Genomic DNA, 24,061 nt, shown 5'->3' on the forward strand with positions numbered 1-24,061 from the left:
AAAGATTTATTTATTTATTTGAGAGGAAGAGAGAATACAAGAGAATGAGTGAGAATGAGCAGGGGGCAGGGGCAGAGGAGAGGAAGAGATTCCTCAAGCAGACTCCCCACTGAGCAGGGAGCCCTGAAGATGTGGGGTTGAATCACAGGATCCTGAGATCATGACCTGAGCTGAAATCAACTGCAGGCTGCTTAACCGACTGAGTGACCCAGGTGCCCCCTGAACATTTATCTTAACCAGGGAGTATGGATTGGGGAGTATGAATTAACACTTGGGATCATCGGAGCTCTCTGTCCTGGCAACTGCCATCCTAGTCCATAGTACCACTGTCTCCCTTCTTGACATTACAATCATGTCTACATGGTCTGTCCCTATCTTCCCACCAAACCAAAGGGATTAAAAAAAATCTGATTATGTCATGCCTTGCTTTAAATCTCTCATAAAAAAGAGATGGCCTACAAGGCTCATCTAGTCTCTCACTTTCCCAGCTATATAACCCAACACCTCCAACTCCATTGCAGGACTTTTACCAGTCCTTCTGTCTGTCTGAAATGCTTTTCCCTCTTTTTCTACATTAACTCCTACTAATCCTAATCTTCAGTGCCCCTTCCTGAGATAGGGTAGGGGGATGATATTCTCACCTCTGACTAGATCACATTCCCCACTATTGGCACACATAGTCATAGTTTAGTGTCTTCCTTCTTCCCTCCATAGGACTTGTTACTGTTGCAGTTTGCATTTGTTGGTGTTACTATTCAGTTCTTTACTGTGGCAGCCATTAGTGCCGCATATATTCTGGTTCTCCCTGGTTCCAGGCACATGGTAGGATTGTACTTCACTCCTCACTTGAAATTAGGTCTCTGTTCTTGCTTTCATCAACAGAATGTGAGCATAAGCAGCCTGTGTCACTTCTTGCCAGAAGGTTTTAGAGCGAGTGCATGCTTCTCTGCATCCTCTTGTCCTCCTGCTAGGGTAAGTGACAGCATTTCATACAGTCCTGAGTGACTACAATGAAGAGAACACCCTGTCAACCCATAAGGGACAATGTGACCAAGTAGTAAACCTTTGTTGTGTTAAGCAAAGCATCAACATTTTGTGAAGTTTGTTACCACAGTAATAACCTAGTCAGTCAAGACTGACACAGTATTGGGGTGCCTGGGTGGCTCAGTGGTTAAGTGCCTGCCTTCAACTCTGGGCGTGATCCTGGAGTCCCAGGATCGAGTCCCACATCGGGCTCCCTGCATGAAGCCTGCTTCTCCCTCTGCCTATGTCTCTGCCTCTCTCTGTATCTCTTAGGAATAAATAAATAAAATCTTAAAAAAAGAAAAAAAGATTGACACAATATCATTCTCCCCCAACAGACTCTAAGTGCCATGAATGTGGAAGCTATGCCTGTTGTGGTAGGCAGATATTCAATAAAACATCTGCTGAATTAATTCCCTAAAAGTTTTATTCCTTAATGTCTTCTCATCTCCCCAAACTTAATTTTCCTTTATTCATTCATGTATTCATGCATTTGATCAAAATACATTTAATTGGAGATCTCTTCAAAAAGTAGTAAACCAAATTAAATTTTCATTGCTAATGGAGGATTTGATATAATATGTTCTCTTTCCAAATACAAACATGCCTCTGTTGACCATCAGTGGTTACCTACTTTGGAGTATTTTCTATAGTTATACTAAATATGCCAGGTCCTTGTGACATATGTTTACAAAAATCTGGCTAGGGCCAGAGGGTACACAGTCAGCTGCCATATACAGAGACTGAGCCCATGGATGTGGCTTCTTTAGCAGCACACAGAGGTTAACTAGTCTCTGGCCCACTTCAAGGAGTATCATAAAGTTCTAGACATTCATAGCAACAGAAGCTTGTATGTGCAAGATGCAAGACCCTTACTTTTTTCTGTGCAGTGGTTGCAGACCCTATCATCTGAACTGATGTGTGAAGTCTTGGGGTACTAAGGACTCCAAGCCACAGGGAAGTTTCTTTATCAACTTACAGGGTTGGTTCACCAAAGGAACTGAGTTGAGTATGAAGCCAGTCTGTGACCATAAAGTACACTAGGACGAAAGAAAGGTGGCAAAAGGACTACTAGTGTTGTTGAAAGCTTCAGTATTAACTCAGTTCTAGAGTATGGGTAGAAACAGGCCATTTGAGAGAAATGTGCAAGCAAGAAAACCGTTGTGATCATTGAATCCACCTACATGCTAGTCTGCTCTGGCTGATTCTTCTTTTACTTGGTTAGAGCAGGATGCAGAAGAAGTTAAAATTTTAATTCCCAAATGGTCATTGCTTTGTTCTACTGCTCCAGACTCTCCAACCTCAATCTGTGTTTGCCTGACACAGTATTTAGTCAGTATGTGTAAACAGATCTGGATTGGGGAATACCCACTCCAAACCACCTGTCCTACTTAGGAAGGGCCAGTAGCAGCAACATCAACAGAGAAGGCAACACATTTATTAATACTAATTTAATGGGCATGCAAAGGGGCCTTCTGGTTAGAGCTTGAAAGGACAATAGAGCTCCCTTCTGTTTTTTTTTTTTTTTTTTTTTTTTAAGTTAAAACACCAAATTCCCTTCTGTTTTTATGGTAGCCTACATTTATGGATAGTTTGAAAATGTGCCCCCCTAAAAAAAAAAAAAAAGACTGGTGGAATCCATTGTTCTTAGTTTTTGTTATTTGGTTCTGTTTTTTGTTTTCTAAAGTAATCTCTACACTCAGTGTGGGGTTTTGAACTCACAACCCCAAGATCAAGAGTCACATGCGCTACCAACTGAGCCAGCCAGAAACCCCTTGGTTCTGTTGTAAATGACTTTGTGTGTGAGAAGCAGCAGCTTAAAAACATCACATTATTGCTACTGTTTCCATTTTAATTTCCTCCTCAGAAATGATAGCAGACATACTCTTGATGAAAACCCCAGTTAACAGTGGTATCAACATCACTTGCTTGTGTCAAGCCTGGTTTTCTTTGCTTTCTCACGTACTGTCTGTCAAGGTGATGTCTGAGGAACAAAGCCATTAGAATTGTTCATGGTAAATATCGAGGTGGGGCTCAGGATTCCACATGTTTATTGAGCTGCCCAGGTGATCTTTATGCATACTCAATTTTGAGAGCCACTGCCTTGGAGGAACCCTCTTGGAAAGTCACAGGACCTTTATCTCTGTGGGCCATTTGTTCTTTGCAGTAGAAGAGAAGAGAAATCATCTTCCCTCCTGGAGGAGCCCATAGACCTTTCAAGCTCCCCTTCTATCCCCCACTCCTGCTTCCAATGTTCTCCATTTACACTGGAATCAAATCTCCTTGACAGTCAGAATTCGTGCTGATTCTGCTTAGAGGGGGGTGAATGGTAAACCCAATCGGCCTATGGTCTGGTGCTCTCTGAGTACCATTTCAGTGAGAAATAGTGCAAGAGTATTGGTGTAAGGATGGTGAGGACTTCAGCCGAGATTTAGTGAAGCCCCAGCTGAAATAGGTGCCTTATGGGTGGCATGTGGCCTACATATAACTGCTTTTTTTCCTGTGTAGATCACTTTCGTGGACAGTATTGTGAAACAAATGGTAAAAGGGCTTTCAGCTTCATTTCAGTTGCTAAGTCCCAGCCAAGCAGTTCTGTTGTATCAGCAATTTTACATCCTCAAGAGCTGCCTGCAGTACAGCAAGACTTTAGCTGAGTATATCAGGAATGAGTACAGAGAAGAATTCAGGTAAGAGAAGTCTGAATCTAATCAGCAGCAAAAGCCACTCATTTCTGATTCTCATGCAGAACTGCAGCGTGGCCCAGTATTTAGAAGATGAAGTGAAGACGGGCGATTCTGTTTTTGTTTTTAATAATATTTCACTTTGATCCGCGGTACGGTAGGGTTTGGGTGAGCTCTAAGAACCACTGCCATTTGAAGTGTATTCCCAGGCTAGAAAAGACTAATGAAACATCAAACTCCCTTTGAAGAACTGTTTCTCACTGTCTTTGTTGAAGCCAGCACCTCACAGAGGCTAGTAATGATTTTAACATGCTGTGAGTAATCAAGAGTTACAAACCCTACCGAAGGGGATGATGAATTAGGGATTTTGAATTTAACTGAAGCACTGGGGAAAAAAGAAAAAGAAAAGCAATTGATAAAAGGAGAAACAATTAATGAATGTGATTATTATTTTTTGTTTCCTTCACCCCCTCTCTTACTCAGGAACAAAACAGTAAGGAAGAGCAGTAACAAGCACTGATTTCATCAGCCAGCTTGTTCTGCACCTCAGGGGTTCCTGCTTCTATTTATAGGCTGGCAGCCGCTCAGCCCCGCATTAGCACCTATCAAGGAAAAAACCCAGCTTGCGTCTGACTTAAGATGAAAAGGGTACAGCAGGCATTGCTTTACCACCAGTTTGGGCACAGACATAAAAGAATGTGGAGGCATACATTATGGCCTTAGATTGGCTCTTTAAAAAATTTCAGCCCAATTTGTGGACTCTGTCTTTCCTCCATGTGGTTGGTTTTACACCATCGTTCCACTCTGGCTTCTATAAAAGGGTTTTATTTGGCCTGCTCTGAATTGGTCCACACAACCTAATTTTTTCCTCAGTTTTTTTTTTTAACGTAAAATTCATATAGCACGAAATTCACTATTTTAAAGTGTGCAGTTCAGTCACTTGTAATCCATTTCACAATGTTGTGCAACCACTACCACCATCTAATTGCAGAACATTTTCATCACCCCCAAAGAAACCTGGTACCCATTAAGCAGTCACATGTCATGCTCCCCTCCCCCCAGCCCCTGGCAACCACTAATCCACTTCTCTGTGGATTTGCCTATTCTGGACATTTCACATTAATGGAATCATACAATACATGGCCTTCTGTGTCTGGCTCCTTTCACTTAGCATCACGTTTTCAAGGTGCGTCCATGTTGTGGCATGTATCACACGAACCAATTTTTAAATATTAGTTATGCACATTTAAAAATCAGAACAACTGCCAAAATGGTGTCAGAGTCCTGCATGACGATAGTTGGCAGGAGCTCACCAGCAGCTGCCTCTGTGTACTCAGTGTGCCACAGCCTCCTCTCTATTCATACCTGACCTTCTTCCTAGTGGGTTACCTATGGGCATTTAGGCTTGTGATCCTTGTTTTAAAATCCCGATTTTCAGCCTGCGTGCATTAGAATCACTAGAGTAACTATGAAAAAAAAAATCCTGATACTCAGGTCTCACCTGGAGCACCTCTGTTCAGTTCATCGGTGGTGGGGCCTGGGTACTGAGGTTTAAAATACTCACCAGGTGATTCTAATGTGAGAGCCTATCTCCTAAGCCATCAGGGGAAGACTTAAGGTTTTCTCATTTTTGTTTCTTCCCCTGGCCTTTCCCAAATTTTTACTAAGGCCATGGGGATGAGCCCTACCCTTCACAACTTGACTCTTTCATTTCAACTTCCTGTGTATTACCCAAGCAAACAAGAATCAGGAGTCTCAGCCCACGCGGTGGTGGGGACAGTCCTGGCTTCCCTATTAATGTCTTGATAACGGATATATTAGTAATGAAATTCACTTCCTTTGCTGTAGGAAAGTGTCTCAAAGAGCTGAAAGGCTCACATAACAGAGATCTCCTAGGTCACCCAACCTAGAAGAGATCAGATGACTGAAAATACTAGCTGTATCCTGTGGCTTAGATCCCCATATCCAACAGTCCTATGCCAGTGAGTGTCTATATACTGATGTGACCAATGTTAAATTCTTGTTTTTAAAGCTATTTTGTTTCTTTTTATGATTTGCAGGTACTTTATTCACATGCCAGCCTTGGAAAAAAGGCTCCCATTGTGGTACCCTCTTACCCAACCTACCATTCAACTTTTTCATGAAGTTCTGAAATTAGTTGAACAGAAACAGTGTGTGAAATATTAGTCTAAAATGTTAACCATGAGTCAACCTAGTATTTATGAGTCATCTTGTTTCATTTGTTTAATATCTAGCTATCCCTGTGTCTTATAAACAGACTTTATTTGAATGTTCCAACAATATCTGTAAGAGAAGTCCTTAAAGTTTTTTTATCCATGAAAAAGAAACTTTACATACACTGACATATGTAAAGTGGTGCTAAAAATGAGCATTTCTCTAAAAATAAGTTTCTAAAAAAAAAAAAAAACTACAAAGGGAACAGAAGCCCATGGAAAGCAAATGTATAAAGTGTAACCTGATGAGTTTTGTTGGTGTAACAATGGTAAGTGGTATGAGGCCACTGAAATGTCCAAAGATAAACTGTAGGGAGTAGAATTTTTTTTTTTTAAGATTCTATTTCTTCATGAGAGAGGCAGAGACACAGGCAGAGGGAGAAGCAGGCTCCCTGTGGGAGCCTGATGCGGGACCAGGATCCCAGGACCCCAGGACTACAACTTGAGTGGAAGGCAGATGCTCAACTACTGCCACCCTGGCATCCCAGGGAGTAGAAATTACATAGTGATCACTAGAGAAATGCTGAGCAAGAAGTAGTTGCCCTTTTTTCTCCACCTGTCAAAATTATAGTGAAATAAGTATTCATAGGAGAATGAGCAGAACACAAGCATAGCTATAAGGAAGGTGAGATCTTCATTTATGAGGAAGGAAGCTTGGACTTTCTTCAACACAATTAAGTACATTCTAGTGCTCAGTTTCAGGCACCTGTGGACTAGTGCAAGCAGTCTCAGTGATAGAGAAATTGTAAGCAGTTATGGCTCTCCCAACAATCAAAAAAAGAAAAAAAAGTCTTCACTCTATTTTATGGCAATAAACTAATCCAACAAAAACTTCACTTTGGTGTCACTGTGAGCTATTGAATTTGGGCTAAGAACTTAGAAAGTGGGTCCTGTATTTGATTAGCATGACTTGAAGGAGGATGAGAGGAAAAACCCAAAGAAAGAGCTCCCAAACCAGATGCACTCATACTGGAGAGAGGATTAAACTCACATATGACATTTTATTACTGGTTGCGGCTGAGCCATTAACCAGCTACTGGACGTCAAACAGCCTACTCTGCTCTGTGGAAGTGTGGGACGAGATGCTCCGCAAGCTCTCGTCCAGCTCTAACATGTTCTACCTGTGACCAGATACTTCTTAATGCTCTGTGGTGGGGGAGTGCATTCCTCTGCTATCCTGGCTCAGTGGGTGATTTCACATGGATTCCAAATAATCCTGCTTTCTTCAGACCAAACATTTCTTTTCAGCTCTCACCCCAAAAAGTGTCCAAGCCTTTTCCACTATCACCCATCAAGGACTACAAGTCTAGTAGTTTCCAATGTGGGGGAGAGATGGAGTAGAATGGTGTTTATGAGTGTCCTGGGCTGTCAGATGAGGGACTGCTCCCAGGAGATGGTCAATCAGAAGCATATGAAAAGAATCTTGGGATAAAGGCAACAATACTTCAAACTGCACTAATGATGGACAGTGGGGTGACCACTGGTGAATGGTGGAACCTACGGAATGACAAGAGAATCAAGTCTCTGCCTCAGCTTCTAAACAGTGCCCTGGCTCTGGGCCAGTAGCAGTGCCGGCTCCAGAGAGGGCATGGGCTTCCTCTCACATGTCTTAGGTGCTTGATGCCTCTTCTCTCCCACTGTTCTCTTTTCTCTGAGACCATACCTTATCTAATCTGTGGGAGCAAAAGCTCTGTCAGAATGCATCTGAATCTTTCCACGCAGGGTTACATTACTGGCATTCTTGAAAGCTAATGCTTGAAGATTTGTCATCTTGATTTTTTTTTTAAGATTTTATTTATTTATTCATGAGAGACGCACAAACAGGCAGAGACACAGGAGAGGAAAAAGCAGGCTCCATGCAGGGAGCCTGATGCAGGACTTAATCCCAGGACTCTTAAGATCATGCCCTGAGCTGAAGGCAGATGCTTAACACTGAGCCACCCAGGCGTCCCCATCTTGATTTTCTTATGGCATTTGTCTATTTGTTTGCAGTGTGGGAGGGGAACCCCAAAATTAACACTTTAAAGGGTTATCCTGCTACAGTTCTTTCCTACTTTTTTACAGCGTTGCCAAACCCAAGAAAATCACTAAATAATCCATCTCTCCTAGTGATCAGACACATCTGATTTTTTTTTAAAGATTTTATTTATTCACGATAGAGAGAGAGAGAGAGAGAGAGAGAGAGGCAGAGACACAGGCAGAGGGAGAAGCGGGCTCCATGCAGGGAGCCTGACGTGGGACTCGATCCCAGGACTCCAGCATCACGCCCTGGGCCAAAGGTGGCGCTAAACCGCTGAGCCACCCAGGGATCCCTGACACATCTGATTGACTAAGTATTGACTTCAACTACAAAATAGTTACTTTTAGGAAATTTAATTGTGGAAAAATTTTGAATATGAAAATTACATATACTTTTTTTTTATAAGAACAAAGTATCACCAAAATAGGAAGCACATATAGCTAGTTTTCAGGCTGGGCTGAAGATTCCAGACTCCTTGACCATTTTTATAATATATAAGCATTGCCAATTACCATCTGCACTAAAAGTAAACTCATGGTAATAAGCTCTACTGAGATATATATATATATTATATATATATTTCTTCGAATTATAGCTGTCCAAACCTCCAGCACCTACTGCAACAGTGACCCCTTGACCCCTACAGTCCTTTCTCTAGGGTGAGAGTGACCTTTGAACAAGAAAATCAATATATTTATAATTTAAAACATTCCCATTACCCTGGATGAGATCCAAAGTCCTTACCATGGCTTTCAGGGCCCTTCATGACCTAGCCTCTATTTCCATGACCTAACCCAATCGTTCTCCTCACTTACTACACCCCAAACACAATGGCCTTTGTGGCATTCCTTTGAATCCCCAAATCCCTTTACATCCTGGAAACTTGCACTAGCAAATGCCTTCCTGAAGATCTTCAAGTGTCACTTCAAAGAGGGCTTCTTTGATCATTCCAAAGCAGCCTCCCACCCATGGACATGACATTATAGTGCATTTGTTTACCTGGTTATTCTTTGCAATGTAAGAACTTAATGTTCTTACATTAAGTTACAGCTTACATGGAGAATGTAAGCTCCATGAGGGTCTGGCCTTGGTTTGTCTTTTCAATACTGAAACTAACACCAGGAGTACTGCCTGGTACAGTGTTGCTTGTGCCCTGAGTGAAGGAAGGGACTCAGGGAATGGTAGGAGTCCAGAGGGAGGAGCACCAGCTCCAGCTGTCACTTCACAGCAAACTCAAGAGAGACCTGAGTAAGGCCTATATAAGAACCACTTGGCCAATCCACGGAATTGTGAGATATAATAAAGGACTGGGTTTCTCTACACTTTTATCGAGGTATAACTGACAGTACTCTAAGTTATTTATAAGTATACCATGTGATGATGTCATCTGCCTATACACTACAAAAAGATTTCCCCCCATCCATCTGTTACCATATTCACCTTTTGGTGAATATTAAAAAAAATTTTATTTATTTATTCTTGAGAGACCCAGAGAGAGAGAGACTCAGAGACACAGGCAGAGGAGAAGCAGGCTCCATGCAGGGAGCCCGGCGTGGGACTTGATTCCAGGTCTCTAGGATCACACCTTGGGCTGCAGGCAGTGCCAAACCACTGAGCCATCCGGGCTACCTGAATTTTTTTTTTTTTTTTTGTGAGAACATTTAAGTTCTACTTTCCTAGCAAGTTTCAATTACATAATAGGGTATTATCAACTATAGTAACCATGTTTTACATTAGATTTTCAAACCTTCTTCATTTTACAACTGAAAGTTTGTACCCTTGAAAGTATAGAGAGGTAGCAACCTCTCCCTATTTCCCCTGCACCCTAGCCACTGGTAACCACTTTTTACTCTGTTTCTATGAGCTCAACTTTTTGTTTTGTGTTGTTTTTAAATAAAGGGTTGTTTCAAGTTTCTACATTTTAGATTTTAATTTATTTTTTCAAACCCAAAGTATTTTATTGTTGTATTTTATTTATTTGAGAGAGAGAGTGTGCATAAGCAGGAGGAACAGCAGAGGCCTAGGGAGAATCAGGCTCCTCATGGAGCAGGGAGCCCGGTGAGGGCTTGGATCATGACCCGAACCGAAGGTAGCTGCTTAACCAAATGAGCCACCCACGTGCTCCCAGAAACATTATTTTCAAATGGGATACATGATGCAGAGAAAAATTTAAATATAAATATTTAGGTGGTATTAGGTACCCTACCCAATCTCACAAATCTTCAGTTGTTATCATGAATTAATCTAACCCTTGCCATTTTACCAAAGTTCAACAGAAAAATAATGAAGCTTACCTTCACAGAAAAGACTCTATTTATCTTTCCAATGTTTCCTGCTTTCTTTTCCTACAAGAATGATAGAGAAAAATAATTCATATCACAGTGTGATGCTGCTGGTGTGTATAAAAAAGAAAAACCCTGATAGCACTTTTTTTCCTGGCCAGCTTCTAAGTTTCTTCTGCTCTCCAGGGTGATTTATTAAATCGCAGTAGACACAGGTGCCTGGCTGGCTCAGGTGGCTCAGTCAGTTAAGTGTCTGCCTTCGGCTCAAGTCCCTGGAGTGCAGGGATTGAAGCCCTTGTCAGGCTTCCAGCTCATCAGCTGGGAGACTGCTTCTTCCTCTCCCTCTGACTGCCACTCCTCCTCTTGTGCTTTCTCTCTGGGTCAGATAAATAAAATCTTAAAAAAAAAAAAAAAGCAATAGATAAATGAAACAATCAAAAATATTTTCATTTATTTTAAATAAAATTATACATTTGTCAATGTCAGGGTAATTCCAAATTAAGTAATTCGCCACCATCAGGACTCAGCCGAAGTGTTTCATTTGTCTGTATGTTACTGCTATTTTTCCTACTTTGTTAAAATCATATAAATTTCCCCTTTTGTCACTATAAATGGATTCAATAATACTCCATAGAGTTCTTCTAATCCCTTTAAAAGAGGATTTCTATCTGTTCAGACACAGCAGAGTCCACTTCATCACTGTCCCTTACCAGGGAGGGGCCCTCGGATTCTCACGTAAGTGCTGGTGGTATGATATGTACCAGGTAGATCGAGATTATGTCTTCCCTCCACCCTTCCTCTTCCAGTCAGCTCCTAGAAGGGCCTGGTGAGGAAAGGTTTTCAAGCATGGAGGAGACAAGGTGTTTGAAGGTTTATTGGTTAGATATCAGAGATTTTTGGGTTTGGGGAAACCTTGAATCAAAGAAATTCCTTTTCTTTCCATTTTGTTCTAGTCTACTTTTCCCTTCTTGTTGCCTTCTACTTGGAAGGTGACTCTGACCCCGAGGAAGTAAGAGGAGCTCTGGGTAAAAGAAGGCAAAAGGCAAAAAGGCAAAAGAAAAGGAAGCAGGATTATATGCCCCAAGATTCTTGAAAGAGGCAAAAAGGACCTCTAAAATGTCCTTCTAGGTGGCCCACTCCTCAGAAGGCTCCAGGAGGGGTGTGGGATTTCAGAGCGGAAGTTATGCCTATAAGCAAAGATGTTGGACTTGACCAAAGCATTAAATCACTTCAGTCCTCTTTTGACTCCTGAAAATGATGGGGACAGGATAGTGGTGGCATTGGCAGTGACTGCAGATATGGTGATCCGTTTGGTCAGTGAGGAAGGCAGTGGAGGACGGAGGAGATTGTAGATCAAGTGACACAGGGCCACTGTGGGTTTCTGTGGGATATACTGCAAGAACTCCATTGTGTATTACATTGTTTCTACAGGGAAATTATTCTGTCTGCTGTACAGCTGACCTACAAACCAATGTGAAAGCAACACATTTATAAAGGTAGTATTTTACTTCTGTTAGCAACTATAACCACCAGAGGGCACAATAGGGCTAGGAAGACAAAGAAAGAAAAAAAAAGAAATAAAAGCAAAACTGCACTTAGCAGGAGAATTGACTCTTAAACTTTTAAAATTCCCGTGGACCTTCAAAAATTTTTTTTTGTTGTCACGCTTCTTTAATATGTACTAACGTCAATCTAGCTGTAAGAAAACTTCTTATGCTTATTAAATCAACACAAACTTATGATTGAAAATTTTATAAAATTAAATACAAATTACTATCATTAATGTAACACATGCTGTTTTGCTGAACCTCCATCTCCTCTTGCAAAATGCATACAGTAAAATGTACAACATAGCCTCTTGAGTTCTGTATCCTTTTTTTTTTTTTTTTAGATTTTATTTATTCATTGATGAGAGACACAGAGGGAGATAGAGACATAGGAAGAGAGAGAAGCAGGCTCCATGCAGGGAGCCTGATGTGGGACTCAATCCCAAGACCCCGGGATCACAACCTGAGCCAAAGGCAGATGCTCAACCAACTGAGCCCCCCAGGTACCCCAAGTTCAGTACCCTATCATGTTTCACTCTTCTCTTTCAGAATTACTACAAGTCATTCTTTACAGGCCAGGCTATACTTTACTTGGCTTGGCTTGAACATTTCCCTACCTGTAAGTGAAGTCTGCTTCTGTTCTCTTTTTTGGCCAGGGACAATTAGAGTTTTTCCACTTAGGGGACAAACAATGGATCAGTATAATCAATGCAAACACAGGCATCTCACTAAAATGAAAACCAAATGTTAAATTCTCTAAGAAACCCTAAAGACTTTCCAGTGGAAAATTAGTCTCCAATGTGAAAGGGTCTCCTGTAGAGGTTAAGCAACTGTTTCAAGTATAGTGACTTAACATCATGGTTTCCCTGGGTGGTTTATGCCTTTTTCTTCCCAGTACCCCCTATTTCATTTATAAAAGTGTCCTGGTTATAAGCTAGTCCTGGCAAGGAGTTTTAAGATCAGCAAAGGCCTGTGCCTTCGTAGGAATTAGGAAACAAAGATGTTAAAGCCATATATAGAAGCTTCAAAGGTTTCCCCCAGAGGCTCATCTAGTCCAGTATTGGGGGTTAAACCAAACTTCAGACATATTCTATCTCTTTTTATGACTCAGAGGCCTTAGGGGTCCCCACTACTCCCCACTCTTCCAAAATACCACCTCAAAAAGCAGGCTATAAGAAAGGGAATAAAGTGAAAGATTTTATCACAATTAGGTTCCTCTGATATCTGAGAGCATATAAGGTCATTTTAGGGTAGAAGGAGCGAAACTTCTGAAAGAGTCACTTTTGCTCAGAAACACTGGAGGATAGGACAGGAGTTTTGTAACTCTATGACATAATTTGGCTAACATCGTGCATTGGGTTTTACAAAGTGATTCCTCATTGCCAAGTCTCAAGACTAAATTCAGTTGCCAACGTGACTTTAGATGGTTTAGTGTTAACAATAATGAAAAGATGCCACAAAATAGTGAATTTTAAGGAGACCAAGAACTAAAGTGATCCACAAACTGAAATTTGTTGAGATTGGTCTATTGAAGTGATGCTGATGAGAACATCCTGGCAAGCTGGAGTCCTCATTCCTTTAGAACAGGACTATCACTAGCATTATTTCATACTTCATCAAGCCCCAACTGGGGCAATGTCTCATAATGGACAGGAAAAGGAGAGGGGGAAAAAGCACCATCTGTCCCTAGCACATGTGCCAGGGACAGTCAATGTGGGCAAAATCTCTTAAGTGGTCTGTGAAAGGTTTAGGAGGTTCCACATAATTTTCAAGGATCTCAATCCAGAGAGAAATTAATTCAATTCAATAAGCATCTTTTCTGAGTTAGTTTGGTACAAAAATAAGTAAAATTGGGTCCCTGTTCTAACAAGCTAACTTTTCTAAGCTAAATGGTTTGAGTACAATCTTCAAAATTTTTCTATATCATCTGTATTTTTATTTACTATCTTTCTAACATTATTATTTACTGAATAATTTTCTACTACATCTACCTGCTTTAGCCATGTCCTGAAGGACATCTGGGAAACCATGCAGTTGATGTTCTAGATATAGATTTTTAAATTCTTGTGTGTACATATATTTTTTTTGTACATATATTTCTAATGTACATTTTTAAATATACAGTTTTTACATTTTTATGTCTTTTTCTTAGAATACCTAAAATAACCTTTGTGCCCCACTATGAGAACGCCAATAGTAAGGAATACTCAAAATATTTCACAAGGGCAGAATTGGTCAGGTGACAGGGACACAAAAAAAAAGTGTTACAGGAAATCATAGGAAGAAGAGCTTAATTTTGATGAGGTGCATCAAAGAGGCCTATTTAGAAGATTTTGCATTTGAGGAGGTTTTAAAGATATCTAAGTCTGTAATAATTTTTAACAGTACAGAACATGGAAAATGGTAAGATCTGACAAAGCTCGGTGGTTGATGAGTGCAGATACTCCTATATTATTCTCTTTACTTCTCTGTAGGCTTGAGACATCTCACAATAACAGTAATAAAGTGTGTCTAGAATTTGGAGAAGAGAAAAGCATTCCACGTAGAAGAGAAAGTATAAATGAAAGCACAGAATTCCGGGGGCACCTGGGTGGCTCAGCTGGATAAGAGTCAGACTTTTGGTCTCAGTTCAGGTCTTGATCTCAGGGTCATGAGTTCAAGCCCCATGTTGGTCTACACTGGGCATGGAGAGGGAGGAAGGGAGGAGGGAGGAAGGAAGGAACAGAGGGAAGGAGGAAGGAACAGAGGGAAGGAGGAAGGGAGGGAGGGAGGAATCCTGAAATTTGGGCTGGGTGATCTAGTTCTATCAAAGCTGAGTGTTGGGATACTCAAGTGGCTCAGTTGGTTGAGCCTCCGACTCTCGGTTTTGGCTCAGGTCATGATCTTGGGGTCACGAGGAGGTAGGAGTTGGGCTCCCAGCTTGGCAGGGAGTCTGCTTGTCTTCTTCCCCTGCCCCTTCTCTGGTCATGCATACTTGTGCTTTCTCTCTCAAATAAAGAAATAAAAAAAGAAAGAAAGAAAGAAAGAAAGAAGAAAGAAAGAAAGAAAGAAAAGAAAAGAAAAGAAGAAAAGAAAGAAAGAAAAGAAAAGCAAAGAAAATAAAAGAAAAGAAAAGAAAAGAAAGAAAAAGAAAAGTAAGAAAGAAAGGTGAGTGCTGTAAGATGTTGTCATATCATGGTCCTAAGAGAGTTTGTGGGTGTGGGAGACTCTCAGATGATTCTGATAAACAGTATAATATCAGAGCAGCAGATCAGGAATAGAATTCTGGGAGAAATTTGTAAGATGGGGAGAGCCCAGATTTGGAAAGATCTTATAATAATGATTCAGGGGACAATACCTGATTTGTTTCCTCTCATTTTGCCAGCTTGCATTCTATTTTTACTAAGGAAAAAAAAAATCCAGGGCTCCTGGCTGATTCAATCAGTAGAGCATGTGACTCTTGATCTCAGGTTGTGAGCTTCTGAACCCAATACTGGGTGGGGAGCCTACCTGAAAGAGAGAGAGAGAAAATTCATTCCCACTGGGCATATTTCCTCCTTCCTACCCCAGACTCTGGTCTCATCCAACTATACTGAAGACCAGAGGTTGGTAAACTCTCCCTGTAAATGGTCAGATAGTAAATATTTTAGGCTTTGCAGGCCGTACAGTCACTGTTGTAATGACTTAATTCCATTGTAGTGAGAAAAGCAGCCACAGACAATACATAATGAGATAAGGACAACACAATTTTATTGATAGAGACTGAAATTTAAATTTTAGATTATTTATAGATACTGTAAATTTCAGATAATTTTCATGTATTATGAAATATTTTTCTCAACATTTAAAATCCATTTTTAGTTTTTAGACTATATAAAAAATTGGCATCAGATCAGAGAAATGCAAAACAAAACCACAATGAGATACCTTTTCTCACACCCTAGATGACTTTATAAAAAAGATAACAGCAATTCTTGGCAAAATTGGAACTCTCACACTTTACTGGTGAGAATACAAAATGTCACAGTAGCTGTGGAAAACAGTCTGGCAAGTTCCTTAAGAGGTTAAACATAAAGTTATCCTATGATCCAGCAATTCCACCCCTAGGTGTATACACAAGGGAAATGAAAACATATATTCACACAAAATATCGTAACAAACGTTTATGGTAGCATTACTCATAACCAAAATGTGAAAACGGCCATATAATGAATTATTTGGCAATAAAAAAAAAAAAAAACGAGGTATCGATGTGCTTCAACATGGCTAAGTCCTGAAAACATGCTAAGTAAAAGAAATCAGTCGTAGAAGACCACACATGGTATGATTTCATTTACACGAAATGTCAGAATGGGCAAATCTATATGGAAAAAAGTAGATTAGTGATTAATTACATTTGGAGGAGTGATTACTCATGGGTGTTAGATTTTCTGGTGTGATAAAAATGTCACAAAATTAACTGTGGTGATGGTAGTAGCACAACTCAGTAAATAGACTAAAAACTAATGAAATGTATACTTTATTTTATTTTAATTTTTTAAATGTATACTTTAAAAGGGGGAATTGTATGATATGTGACTGATATCAATAAAGCTGTTTGTTTATTTATTTATTTATTTATTTATTTATTTATTTATGATAGTCACAGAGAGATAGAGAGAGGCAGAGACACAGGCAGAGGGAGAAGCAGGCTCCATGCACCGGGAGCCTGATGTGGGATTCGATCCTGGGTCTCCAGGATCGCGCCCTGGGCCAAAGGCAGGCGCCAAACCGCTGTGCCACCCAGGGATCCCCTCAATAAAGCTGTTAAAGAATAAATAGTAACAGGCTACAGGCTACTTGGTCCTTGCCAGCCTCTACTGTAGATACCAGATAAACTGGTTCCTCTCAGAAGTTTACTAGTGGATTCAGCTATGTAAACTTGGAGAATTCAACTGAAAAGAGCTGGAAGAGGACTGTGGTCAGATGGGCCTTTGTTGTTGGGACTTGCTGGTGAGGAGGTCTAGATGTCATACAGATGTGTGATGTAAGCAACGATAAACTCCCGTTGACCTGGTGGTTTGTAATTAAAGCCAGGAACTCAGCCCATATGCTCAGATACACCCAGATCCATGTTGTTTCTAGTAGTGGGTTCCTGCATGGACACCAGGCTGTGAAGATCTTCATCAGTCCCAGCCAAGCTCCCTAGGGAAGCAATCATTTTGTCTCTCTTCTTTTAGAACAGCTGGCTAGTTAGCTGAAATTCCTCAATCTAAATTCTTCTTCTTACTCAAAAGAATTTTTTTTTTTTTTATTTAAATAAGAGGGGAACTTGGCTGGCTCAGTCGGTGGAGCATGTGACTTTTGATGGTGGGGTTGTGAGTACAAGCCCCACGTTGGGTGCAGAGATTACTTAAAAATAACATCTTTAAAAAAATTAAAAAATATATAAAATGAAACAAAAACTGGGGAAAGCTTGATTGGAGGAACACTTATTGTAGGAATGATGCTTTTAAGAGCCTAGGAAAGTTGTAATCCAGGAAAGTACCTATGCACTGGTCAGAATAAAGACTGTCCTAAATTTTGTGAAGGACAATCTTCTCCACTTCTTTGTATCTTTTGTCTTAAATTCTTAGGATCTCCCAAATCTTCTTCAGGAAGGCTAAAAATTTTAGGAAATAAAGCACATAGCAGAGTTTCTACTTTCAAGAGGGAAGTATCTCAAATGACTTCCAGACTCAATTTTGGGATAATCTGTGCTCCATTTCCTCTCTTTTTATGCCTTGCAGGTGGTGATAGATAATTTAAAAAAAGAATTGGAAGAGAATCTTTGGTTTTATCATTATGTGTCATGAAGAGGTCATCTTTAGAAAGAAACATTTAATATTATGCAGAAAGCACAGCCCCAAGAGTCTTTATGAAGACCTTTGCCTCATACCCAAATGGATGAATAAATGGAACTGACACCTTTCAATAATGTAGACAAGAAGGAATGAATGATCAGTGAAGAATTTAATGATATATACATACTTAAGGAAAAATACTCAAAAGATAGGAATCTTAATGATGCTAATGATGTCACTAAAAGAACCAAACAAGGTCCATGATCATTTAAAACACAAAAGAGTCTAAACAAATGCTTCAATCTCCTAAGAATTAACTAGAAAGAATACGTTGACAAAGATACATTTCCTTTTTTTTTTTTTTAAAGATTTTATTTACTTATTCATGAGAGACACAGAGTAAGGCAGAGAGAGAGGCAGAGACAGGAGGAGCAGGCTCCATGCAAGGAGCCCGATATTAGACTCGATCCCGGGACTCCAGGATCACACCCTGAGCTGAAGGCAGATGCTCAACCACTGAGCCACCCAGCGTCCCGACAAAGATACATTTTCAATCTAGTTCTGGAGCTCAAATAATGTTAATATATGAGAATGACATTTTTATTTTATTAAGAAAAATGATAAAAAATGTTTGCTGGAGTTCATAGTACAGCATTAGTAAAATTGATTACTAAGATTATTTCAGCAATTTGTTGAGTATCAACTATGTGCTAATCACTGTAAAGAATAAGACCCAGTGCCCATCTTCAAGAAGCTTACTATATAGCAAGAGGAATCAGTTAATCACAGAAATAAATACAACAAAAGGTGGTTGATAATAAATGACCAGGAGGTTCAAAGATTTGTGAATTACAGGGAGAAAAGGCTTTTCTCTTATTGAAGTAATTGGTAAAATTTTCATGAAGTGGCATTTGAGATGAGAAACAGCAACGTTTTCATAGTCTAGGATATGAGAGAAGAGCATTCTAGGTAGTAGTACGGCAACCACAAAAGTACAGAAGTGGGAAAGCAGGAGAGGTTTCTGGAAAACCTCTGAAAATATACACACTATATACATATATATATGAAATATAATTGGAAAAGCAGGTAGGAGTCACACTATGAAGAGGTTTTCATTCATTCACTCATTCATTCAGTCATTCAACTTTCACTGAGCACCTGTGCCTAGCACTGCGCTAAACACACTGGCAAAAAAATCAAGAGGAGACTTAAATGCTATAACCACATCAGTTGTGTATTCGTTGACTTTCAAACTAGGGCCCTAACCATTCCTTTAATAAAATGAAGTCCCATTATTTGCTCCCCAAATTTCATATGGAGTTAGTCCAGTTTATCAACAGTGGTGATCTGAATCTATGTAAATAAACAGAAACGCCTTTTTCTGTCTCACAGGGGTTCAAGAGTAATGTGAGGAAAAATCAAACACATTTGCAACCAATTATACTTTCAAGTTACACTCTAGTTTCAAGGACTGAGGTCAAATTCCTTTGCAGGTTTAGAAGGATTTAACCTGTTTCTCTCTGGGAATAGTGACAAGCTGCAGCTGTTCCAGAGGAGGCTGGTCCTGCTCAGTCCGTCCCAGAGAGGGCGATGGCATTATGGTTACCACGCCTCCGTGGCTGACCCCACCAAACTCGTCAAATGTGGGCTTTATCAACAGAAAGCTACTGCTAAAGAATTCCAGAGACAAATTCTTGCAGCTGATTTCTGTCTTGAACAAGATTAGAATATCAATCAGTAAACTGAAGGTGGCACGCTTTGAAGATCTGTTGAAACTGTAGGAACTCAGATTTTTTTTTAAATGATTTTATTTATTTGAAAGAGAGTGAGTGAGAGAGAGAAATCATGAGTGGGAGAAGGGCAGAAGGAGCAGCAGACCACCGCCTCCACCAGCAGGGATCCCGATGCAGGGCTTGATCCCAGGACTCTGGGATCATGACCTGAGCTGAGGGCAGATGCTTAACCAACTGAGCCCCCAGGTGCCCCAGAACTCATATTTTAAAGTAGCAAACATGGGTTTGCTGGCTATTAAAATAAAGAGGGTGTGTCTATAGTTACAAACTTTTAAAAGAAAATGTGAAATAACAAAACGTTAAGAGTAAAAATGGAACTGAAATGGAGAGCAATTATACAGATGACAATTGAAATGTTGGAATGTATTAGAGAAAAGGCTATAGTAAAAGATTATCATTAATTCAAGGGACCATAATGAGGAGACTTCCCAGGCTGCATGTGAATTGGCTATAAGGTGAGGTTAGGGGCTTAAAAGCCTTCTTGGTTTGAAGCCAGAATCGGTGGAGCTCCTTGTCCTCAGGGTAGTCACCCAGGCCTAATATTAAACACTGCAGGAACTGCTGCCAAAGTTGTGTTTGTACCAGGAAACAGTGCTGCATGCAAGTCCTACACGAAGCTCCCAGACTTGAATGCCCTCAATGCTTCTACCCACACTCCCATGTTAGCCTTCCAATACTACAGTATCTGAGAATACCTAATCACCGTCCTTTCACCCTCTCCACCTGAAATCTATGTTGGGCCAGTGCAATCAAGAGAATGGCCTAGTTTTGATCCCTCAGACAAATGCAGGAGCCATTGTAAAATCAAATTTCTGCCGGTCGACACTCTCTATAGATTGGAAAGGAAGACATAGGAGAGACACGCATTTAATTCAGCCAATCAGTGTATATGTTTGAGTGCCTAATATATTCCTAGCATTGTACTTGATGCTATTAGGGAGAGAAGTGTCAGAGGCTAATAGGAATATAGGATCAGCACAATTAAATACAAAAGGTACAAGGCAGTACACGATTAGCAGTTCTCTCTCCCCTTTTTATGTACTGTGCTAAGAAGGCGCCCTTGTCGAACTGTCTTGCTACCATGGTGACAGTTACTAAGAAATGCATAGATCCACTTATGAATGGGTGGGTTAGAAAGTTCTATTTGTTGTTATTATTGTTTTAAAAATGGAGTTTCTCCAGTCAGATGAATGGTTCTTAACGGTGGTCTCCAATTTTCTCCTTGGATTCTCTATATTCAGGTCTTTCAAGTCTATAGTCATTTCTTGAAGAAAACTGAACCGAAAGCAAGTGGACCCATCTGTGCTGACCCTGCACAGTTCAAGAGTTTTCCCCTGCTTTGGATCAGGCTTTAACCCTTCATGCATTGTTTGGAATGACCTCAAGTGTCCCAGGCTTCTAAGTTCATCCAATCTTTTCATCTATAGGTATATTCCCCAAGGAATATATTCCCTTTGATCACGTCTTACTGGTGGTTCCTGTCTTCTCTGTGTCCCATTTCATCCTACCTGTGACCACTGCCCCCTCCTCATTTATTCTCCAAGCAACATTATATACAAGTGGTTATTTATGACAGACTTTTCAAGAAAGTCTGGGAATAACAGAGGACATAATACAGCATAGGACAGGAAACAGAATTATCTAAAAGTTGTTTGGCTGTTTTCAACAAAGGGAATTTCTCATTGTGGTTTTCTTCTCAGGGCCTGCTTGCTGCCATTTTGCTCAGACTTCCTTCTTCATCTCTTTCCTTCAGGAGCTCTTCAGGTCCAATCTCTGAAATTCTATTATTCCAAGCAGTGTAATTCTCATTGTCGAACCTCCTCCCGTATGAACTGACCACCTCCCAAAAGGCCAACCTTTTTCTTTTTTTGCTTCTCAAACAAAAGCTCCATTTGCCGAAGAGGTGAATTTTGCCATTCCCCTAAAATGTAAAATAGCAGCTACAAATAACTATTCTAAAAGTTATTTACTATCGGGGCTCAGTTGTTGAGCATGTGCCTTTGGCTCAGGTCATGATCCTGGGATTGAGTCTTGAATCAGATTCCCCATGGGGAGCCTGCTTCTCCCTCTTCCTGTGTCTGCCTCTGTGTGTCTCTTATGAATAAACAAAAATCTAAAAAAAAAAAAGTTATTTACTATCTTTCGCTGTTCACCTGCTTTTTGGCTTAACTCTCCCATTTGATCTGTATTTAAGGTACTATTTTTCTTGAAACTATCTGAAGTACAGATGTAAAGTCAAAGTTTCAGCATCATTTTGCATTGCGCATAAACCACTCAGTGGTTTGGGGACAATTCTGTTCTTTCTTTTAAACTTCATTTTCTAATAAGTAATTCCTCAAAGATTCAGAAAAGCTATGGAATTATTTGTGAGTTTCTGATTGTCCTATAAGAGATAGGGCGAAGAATAAAAACGGGTTCCCTGTAGAAAATGCCCTACCACATCTGGCATCATCCGCAGGCCAGGAACTCTTTTTATATGCTCCCAGTACAATTTTCATAAACCTATCTGTATTCAATCATAGGAGTAGATTCTTAGGCAGTGACCACAACTTTGCTTTAAGGATAAGAATCTTATCTCTGACCACAGAAAAGTTTCCAAAAGTGCTGAGTATGGCTATCTCTCTCTCTCTCTCTCTCTCTCTTTTTTTTTTGAATACGGCTATCTCTGAGGCAGCCCTAAGTTACATTTGAATGTCACCTCCAAAGGAAGGTAACATCCGACAATAAATACAGCTTCTTGTGAAGATGGATATTTCCCCTTGGATAGATTTCTTTTTTTTTTTAATTTTTATTTATTTATGATAGTTACACAGAGAGAGAGAGAGAGAGAGAGAGAGAGAGAGAGAGAGGCAGAGACACAGGCAGAGGGAGAAGCAGGCTTCATGCACCAGGAGCCCGACGTGGGATTCGATCCCGGGTCTCCAGGATCGTGCCCTGGGCCAAAGGCAGGTGCCAAACCGCTGCGCCACCCAGGGATCCCCCTTGGATAGATTTCAATTAACATTATCTCCATATACACTTCCATGAGGCTATTATGTTCTAGGCTGAGCACTGGACTAAGTACCGTGAAGATGTGAGAAAACAATAAAACAAAATCAAGATGCTATAGAAACTTAGAATTCAGGGTAAGAAAAGTTTTACTACGCAGAATAATTATGGAATGAAAAACAAAGTAGAATTGGTTCAGAGTTCTGGAATTTTAGAACTAGAAGTATTTTTTAAATCATTCACTGATTTGCAGAAATGAAAACTGGAGCTCAGAAGGGTTAGCAGTTTGCCTGAAGTCACACAGTGAATCAGTGGGAGAGCCCACAGACATGGAGAGGTTTGTCTACCTTACCACAGGTAACAATTATTAAGCATCAATTCTATGTAATGAAATATATTGCTTAAGACAACACATGTAAAATGCCTAGCACTGAGGTGCCTGGGTGGCTCAGTCGGTTGAGTGTCCAAATCCTGATTTCAGCTCAGGTCATGATCTCCAGGTTGTGGTACTGAGCCTTGTGTTGAGTTCCAAGCTCAGTAGGGTGTCTGCTTGAGATTCTTTCCCTTTGCTCCTCCCTTGACTCACACTTGCTCTAAAAATAAATAAATAAAAATTTAAACTGCCTGACACAATGCCTAGAACCATCAGCTGTCACTGTTATCACAACCATCATCACCATCATCATCATCATGGCTAAGAGTACAGATTTTCATATTTGCCAGACCCCGAGGGGAGTCCCAGCTCTGCCACTTGGTCTAACTGTGGATAACCTACTTAACTTGCCTAAGCCCCAGTTTCTTCCTTTATAAAATGGGAATAAAAATAGTGTCTCCCTAATAGGACAGTTGTGAGGATTATACATACACTCACTTGAGTGTATATACTTAAACACGTATGATGAAACTGTGAAAAAACATTAGCGGTTCCATGTATTTACCAATCTATATAAGTATAGAGTCAAATAAGAATACACATGGGAGGGGTCCCTGGGTGGCGCAGCAGTTTAGCGCCGGCCTTTGGCCCAGGGCACGATCCTGGAGACCCGGGATCGAATCCCACGTCGGGCTCCCGGTGCATGGAGCCTGCTTCTCCCTCTGCCTGTGTCTCTGCCTCTCTCTCTCTCTCTCTGTGTGACTATCATAAAAAAAAAAAAAAAAAAAAAAGAATACACATGGGACACTTGGGTAGCTCAGTGGTTGAGCATCTGCCTTTGGCTCAGGGTGTGATCCAAGGTCCTGGGATCGAATTCCGCATCTGGCTCCCTGCATGGAGCCTGCTTCTCCTTCTGCCTATGTCTCTGCCTCTCTCTCCATGTCTCTCATGAATAAATAAATAAAATCTTTAAAAAAAAAATAAGAATACACACAAATACAGCATTGGTGGAATTTCTCTTTGCTTAGCCTAAATGAAAGCCAGAAAGTTAATGTTTACTGAGCTTTCACTATATAGAGATATTAGCACACAAGAATATGGAACAATAAAAACAGAAGAGATACTATTTGAGGTGTTACAGTATAGTAACCATCACTCTCAACAAATACACACCAATTACACAATAACGAATAAGACTGTTTGGACTTTCAAGGAGCTTGCAATCTACTGGAGAAAAAAACCAGGATCTTATGGTATGGAGTGGTATACACATGGCAGAGCTAGAGCTTAGAGCTATGGGAGCTCACAAAAGGGCATCC

At 40.4% G+C, this 24,061-nt stretch overlaps 1 protein-coding gene and 1 long non-coding RNA gene across 16 annotated transcripts in view; one reads left to right on the forward strand and one right to left on the reverse strand.

Annotated features, from left to right (window-relative positions):
• The window catches only part of C5H12orf56 (chromosome 5 C12orf56 homolog), a 100,701-nt gene extending 89,417 nt beyond the window's left edge, over positions 1–11,284 (forward strand). For 9 of the 13 annotated variants that reach the window (XM_041757094.1, XM_041757092.1, XM_041757093.1 and 6 more), the window contains 3 exons: positions 883–972; positions 3,532–3,710; positions 10,917–11,284. In XM_041757094.1, coding sequence (XP_041613028.1) covers positions 883–972; positions 3,532–3,710; positions 10,917–11,070 — 423 coding nt within the window. In that variant the 3' untranslated portion in view covers positions 11,071–11,284. Of the gene's footprint in view, positions 1–882; positions 973–3,531; positions 4,645–5,764; positions 7,330–10,916 lie in introns of those variants that run through there. The other 4 variants (XM_041757088.1, XM_041757089.1, XM_041757090.1 and 1 more) reach the window with 4 other exon arrangements.
• Positions 1–24,061, reverse strand: part of LOC121491935 — a 104,628-nt gene that overhangs the window by 68,134 nt on the left and 12,433 nt on the right. For all 3 annotated transcript variants that reach the window (XR_005988076.1, XR_005988075.1, XR_005988074.1), the window contains exons 2-3: positions 15,125–15,276; positions 10,253–10,303 (exon numbers count right to left, since the gene is read on the reverse strand). This is a non-coding gene — a long non-coding RNA (uncharacterized LOC121491935). The remainder of the gene's footprint in view (positions 1–10,252; positions 10,304–15,124; positions 15,277–24,061) is intronic.

Source organism: Vulpes lagopus, chromosome 5 (assembly GCF_018345385.1).
Source record: "Vulpes lagopus strain Blue_001 chromosome 5, ASM1834538v1, whole genome shotgun sequence".
Taxonomy (NCBI): domain Eukaryota; kingdom Metazoa; phylum Chordata; class Mammalia; order Carnivora; family Canidae; genus Vulpes; species Vulpes lagopus.